The following is a 6,282-nucleotide window of genomic DNA, read 5'->3' as shown; positions in this document are numbered from 1 at the left end:
AAAAAAAAATAAAAATACCTTCTAAAGCTAAATATAAAAGGTTTGGCTCTCTTACCCCTTAAGAATTATTTATATGCCTAAAAGAAATAACAGAACCCATGTTTTGACAAATTAACAAAATGTTTTGAAGGGATTCTCAAAAGATGTGTACAGAGATGTCTCTAGCAGTCTTACTCATTAATGGCCACAAACAAGAAATAGCGCAGATACTCATCAACGGGGGAATGGATAAACAAATTGTAGTACATTTATACAATGGAATACTACTTGGCAATAAAAAGGAAGGAGCTAATGATACACAAAACCATATGAAAGAATCTCCTAGATCTCTCAACAAACACATCTCTCAACATCCTGCTAAGCCGGGGAAGCCAGATGCACAACCACGTGTGCTGTGTGGCTCCATTTATATGTTTCCAAGACCAGGCATCACCTGTCTCTGGTTTTGGAGGGCAGAGACAGGCGGGGGTGGGTTTGTAACTGACCAGAGGAGGGTGTAGGGCCATTGTGGGCCATGGAAATGTTCTCTGTCCTGTTTAGGATGGTGATTCCACTGGTGTGTGTGGCTGGCAAAACTCTGAGCCAGCCAGTGAGATCTGTGCATTTTCTGTACGTAAATTATCCTGCAACAAAAACATTACAACTGTTTAGAAGGAGGGAATCCTTGGAATTACTGTATCCTTCTTTTGAATTCTGTCCTTCACATTTAGAACCACACCATGGTTCTCACCGTGGCGAGTGAGAGTCTTTAGCTGTCTGACATCACACTGGAAGTCGCTTTGGGGACAGTGTTGTACATTTGTGACGCCCATCAGGAGACCCACACCCACACTGCCAGCACTGCCCCCTTTCCAGCTGTTTCTGGTCATCCTAGGCACAGGGCTATACAGCTCAGAGGAGCCAAGGGCAGCAAGTCAACCCCAGCATCTCAGGAGCAGGGAGTGGGTTTAAAGGATGGGACTGAATGTGATTGTTCTCTGCTGCCTGGGTAACAAATCTGATGGGAGAGTTTACTGACTGTTGTGGATGGCGGTTTTTAGTGGTGTTTGTATTTATTTCAAAACAAGAGCTTACCTAGCTACAAATAAAATAATTTTTGTGTTTTTTTAAAGAAAACCCTCTACTACATAGGAATATTTGATTTGTATACATCAAATTGAGAATGGTTGCATGCATTATAATCTAATTCCTCAGTTTACCCTAGTTTTCAGAGATCCTTGAATTTTATAACCAGAAAGGACCTGAATGGTTTATTCCCATTTTGTAGATGAGAAAACTCTACCCTCAGGAGGCTGTGTGACTGGCTCATGAGAATCAGCAGTGAAGCCAGAACAAACCTGGGTCCCTCGGTCCCCAGCCCAAGCTTTTCCCACTCAGCTGTTCCTCAGCAGGGGTTGGATATACTTAAAATAGTGACTTGGCTGTGAGATAGGCACCCAGCAGTAAAGCATGATACATCTAAGGTATCAGGGCTTACTGCTGCTTAAGGCTAATACAGTGATACAGGGTAGCTGTCCTGTTTTCTGGAATATAGTTTGGTGATATGGAATATAATTTTTTAAATGTCTCACTCTTTGACTTGGCAATTCTGCTTCTAGGAAACTATCCTGAGGGAATGACAGCCCCTTCTATCACCACCACTGACAAAAAACAAACCACTTTTGCATAAATATTTATATTACTGTGTAATATTAAAGTCTATTTTATCTTAATGGTGGAGTAAGTTATAGTATATCTCTACCTGTAGCCATTGAAAATGATTCATAGTAACATGGCATGTATGTTTATGTTGTTAAGAGAAAAATCGGGATGTTATGGATAGACAGGATAGGTAGATCTTCACTGTATAAAAAAAAGTACAAATTTCTATGTTGAGCACATATCCTGTTTATAAAACACTGATGAATTATCTGAATACTAAATGTCCCAGCTCCACTTACCAAATACGGCAGATGATCACTATATTTCGTGTGCTAATAATGAATTGCTAAAATGGTCATCCCTCTTTCCTTGATCAGGTGGAAGGAACAGAGTATGAAGAACTTACCAGTCTTCATGATTCAGTATATCAGCAGTCAGTTTCCTGGTTTACTTCACTTCAGGATCACATGAAAGAACAAATCTTAAGCCATTTTGGGTTGATGCCAGACAGGGAGTCTGAACCTCAGGTATATTCTCCTTATTTCTTTTAGAATGCTATTATTATTTCCTGCTATATGTTAAGACACATTATTCTGAAGGAAAATTTGCCCGTGCTGTGCTGTGTACTCCATTGTGATCACTTATGAACGGGTTCATTTGTCAACAGCCCAAAGGATCACCTAATGTAGTAGCATGTGCCTTTTGGAGCAAAACAACCAATGCTTTTTGATTAATATTGTGTGAAGGTCATTTCTTTTCTATCAAAAATCAGTTTATTCTGACTGGCTGTTGGCTTTGGTACTTTTACTTCTCTCACCCACTGTTTAAATCAGCTGTTTCAATCTTATGACTTACAGAGTAATAATTTGTGTGTATTGACATGAACAGTCCATATTTTGCACATACTGTTGCCTTGTGCCTAATCAACAGATGTTGAATAAATGCAGAGAAAATCTAACTCCTGTTAAATTAGGAGTCTTCCTTGCCCTCTATATCCAGTCAGGCTTTCTCTGTGTTCCGCCAGCGTGCTTTCAGTGAACTTGGCTCTGCAAGCAGGGCGTGGCTTCGGGCTGTGAAGCGCTTCTAAGTGTACATGAATCCTTTCTTCCTCCTCCGGGTGACAGAGCCAGGCAGGGATGGCTTAGGCCTATGACAGAGTGTAAAGTTCCTTCTGTACAAACTCACCTGTCTTGTGGAGAAAGCACCATCCGGGACCAGCTCTCAGCAGGTTTGGGGAAAGATGAAATGTACTTTGTATTTTTCCCATCCACTGTTACACTCTTTTTCTATCTCTGGCCGACTTCTGTCTTTTACCCCCACCTGAGTTATGTCTTTTCCAAACTCAAGACCAGCCTTTAAGCCAAAAACTGCCTCAGTGTTACTCCTAATCTTCCAATAGAAGCTTCCACATCCTAAGCTAAAGTGACTTCAGAGTCCACCCTCTCTAGTTCCCAGTTGGATTCTGTATTCCTTTAGGGGTAGGATTGGAGGAGAATCCAAGATGGGAAGCCAGGCGGCCTAGATATCTTGGTTCTTAATGCAAGGAATACTGAGAACAACTTTATGACTAGCTTTTGCTTAGATCTCAGTCCAGAAGTGTGTGTTGGGTTATGTGAAATATAAGCTATCAGGTAGCAGAATAATTCTTATCTATTTAATTCATGATGACTCCAATCTATATATAATTAACAGTAATTCATATATAGATATTTTGTATACATGTGCATATTTATCACGCAAATATTGTTAAAAGATTTATAATACTCAGACTTGTACACCTACTTTTAGCCTTCCTAATATTGAGCTTTCTATAGTATATTTAAAACTTAAAAAATAATAACACAGAACATTGGAAAGTAGAGGTAAAATTTATGGTCCCCTCTTCTGACTGGTATATACTCATAACAAGAGCTTTGAGAGAACAGAAGCAATTAATTCATGGAATTTCCCTATAAAAGATGCTTCTCTTTGCAGGCTTTACATTTTGTGAATTCTCCCACATTTAAATTTGTAACAGAAAAGTAAACTTTGTATCTCAAGGGTTGAATGGATGGAAAGTAGATCTAAAATAGAAGGTGGCATTTAATCCTTGCCCACGCCTTGTTGGTGAAACAAAGAGAAGAGACTTGCATTTTAGGTGCTGATTTTCCTTCCCTTTCATGTCCCTTGCAGAGTAACCCTAGTGGTCCTGCGTGGTCCTGGTGGATCCTGGCAGTGCTGCCTCTGGAGCGCAAGGCTCAGCTGGCTATTCTTGGCATGATCTCATTGAAAGAACGTCTGCTCGCCATTCGGCGGATATTAGTCATCATTACGCGTAAGATGAATAGTCGGCAGGAGCTGGTTAATAGCAGGGAGAGAAATAATTGATTTTTTTCTCTCTGTCAAGGTTTCTGGAAGCCCTTGTACTTTTATGAGGAGCGCTAGACGTGGACAAGTAGCATCCCATTCATCGTGCTTTGTAAAATGCTTGTTGAGGGTTACAAAATGGAACACTTAGCAAACATTGACTCCTGCTCAAATGTTAAAAGTTGGTGCCTGGCGGAACCTGACTGGGTACCAGGTTAGCCTGAAGTTTGCATGGAGCCCACAGTTGGAAACCAACCTAAGAAAATCTCCTTGAAGCAGATGCTTTAATGTGCAGTTCACTGACAGCAGGGAACACCACAGATGGTTGGCAAGTGGTTTAGGTTTTTCGAGAAAGAAGGACTCCCTCCCTGGTAAAGTATCTCACTACACCATATGGGAACAGCATGCTTTGGTGGCTAGAGAGTAAGAGGGAAACCACATTTTTATCTGGAAGCAGATTTCTCAGAGCACAGGCTAACTGAAAATGCGCTTTGGCTTTGTGTGTCGCTGTGAAGTTGTGTGCGAAATTGAGGGATCGAACTGTTGTCCAGTACAGGAGCCAAAATTAGTCCTCACCCAAGAAGTAGTAGCTACCAGATGGAACTATGTTGTGTGTCCCGTAGTAGTTCAGATATCATACATTGCATGTTGTAATCAGATGAACATCAGAATACACGAAGGTGTACCTTGGATATAGAAAAATCTGACAACAGTCTAGTTGATTTGAGGATATATATTTATATGCACTCAATAAAGAGTGAGCAAAAGTTCACTAAAACTGTATGTGTATTAGAGTGTCAAACATGCAACCAAACTAGTACAAAAACCCCCTTGAAAGCATAAGCCTGTCTCATTCATAAGCCTGAACACTAAACATCCACTCATCCATCCACTCGTATATGAGGACATTAACGTCTGCTCTGGAATGGGACTCTATCTCTTCCAGGAAAATATATCAGGACAGTGTGCAAGAAGAGGGGGGGTGCATATGGGGTGTAAATATTCAGCAATCTAAAAATTGTTTTCCATCCTCAACCTAAAAATTGTCTCTGTGTCTTTTGAAAAGAAGTTTTAAAAGTGATCAGACCCAGTGTTATCTATTACAGAACAATACATTACAACTTCGACCTCTAATGCATATTGGTAGTATTAATTGGAATAACCGTGTGAACTAAGATACTGGATCATTAGCACCGGCCTAACCAGCTGGTGCACTGAGTTAGCTTCTTGGGCTGTGCCATGGATGCTCTTAACTAAAAGATGATGAGAACCAGACCGGAGAATAAATCACAGCTTTAAGTTTTGCTTTTTTCATTCAAGGTGTATCATATTTGAGGTTTTTGTTTGTTTGTTTGTTTGTTTTTTGTTTTCTTTCCAGGTAATTTATTTTTTTTTCAATAAATGAAATTTGTTGTCAAATTGGTTTCCATACAACATCCAGTGCTCATCCCAAAAGGTGCCCTCCTCAATACCCATCACCCACCCTCCCCTCCCTCCCACCCCCCATCAACCCTCAGTTTGTTCTCAGTTTTATTTAAGAGTCTCTTTGAGTTTTAACAGAATATTTCATAATGTCAGAAGTTGGTTATCAATCCATCAAACATTTTATTAGAAACTTTATAATTGTATTTTTTTTAATTTTATGGGTTTTCAATAGCTAATGCTCGGTTTCATTATGGGAGTGAGAAAATCCTCTTCTTGTATAACTTAGTCATAAAGAGAAAATGTGAAAGTATTTCCAATCAGATGTTTCTGGTACCTCACTTATTGCAAATCTCATATCTCATCTTGAATATGGTTTAAAGGCAATTTGGCCATGTGATTTCTAAAATATTTTATTGATTCATGTGTTAATGATAGTATTCAACATTCTTAGGCATTGTATCCTAATCTGATCATCTAAAAGAAAGCAAAACTGTATCTAGTATGCCAGAGGACCTTTCTTAGAAATGGCTCCTAAAAATGGGTATGCATTGACCATTTTCTTTTTTTTGGAGAATCTTTCCTATGTTAAAATCATATCATTGCTGTTTCCATTTGGGAGTGTGTAAAATAGCCACAGTGTGATCGTAGTGTCTGCAGGAGCCTTCCTGAAGTTAAGTCTCTGTGCTCGGAGTACCAGGGCTTTTCCTGTCCCCATCACATGCTGTGGCTTTCTCACCCTTATGCCTGAAATGTCATAACTGGCACAGATCTCTGATCGGAATCATTAATTATCGCTTCCTGATTCTGTCTGCCTCTTTCTGAATTGTCACCTTGTTCCTAGTGCTCTTATGTAAAAGACTATTCAAACAA

The 6,282-nt window shown here is 39.7% G+C and overlaps 1 protein-coding gene across 1 annotated transcript in view; it reads left to right on the top strand.

The window, feature by feature from the left end:
- LONRF2 (LON peptidase N-terminal domain and ring finger 2) overlaps nucleotides 1–4,757 on the top strand; it is a 46,589-nt gene extending 41,832 nt beyond the window's left edge. Inside the window, exons 11-12 of the mRNA XM_040454030.1 lie at nucleotides 2,019–2,168; nucleotides 3,814–4,757. Of these exons, the coding sequence (XP_040309964.1) occupies nucleotides 2,019–2,168; nucleotides 3,814–4,008 (345 nt within the window). The 3' untranslated portion in view covers nucleotides 4,009–4,757. The remainder of the gene's footprint in view (nucleotides 1–2,018; nucleotides 2,169–3,813) is intronic.
- The last annotated feature ends 1,525 nt before the right edge of the window (nucleotides 4,758–6,282 follow it).

This window comes from Herpailurus yagouaroundi, unplaced genomic scaffold, assembly GCF_014898765.1.
Source record: "Herpailurus yagouaroundi ecotype Mexico unplaced genomic scaffold, PumYag 210, whole genome shotgun sequence".
Lineage (NCBI taxonomy): Eukaryota > Metazoa > Chordata > Mammalia > Carnivora > Felidae > Herpailurus > Herpailurus yagouaroundi.
This window is presented reverse-complemented; position numbering and strand designations above follow the sequence as displayed.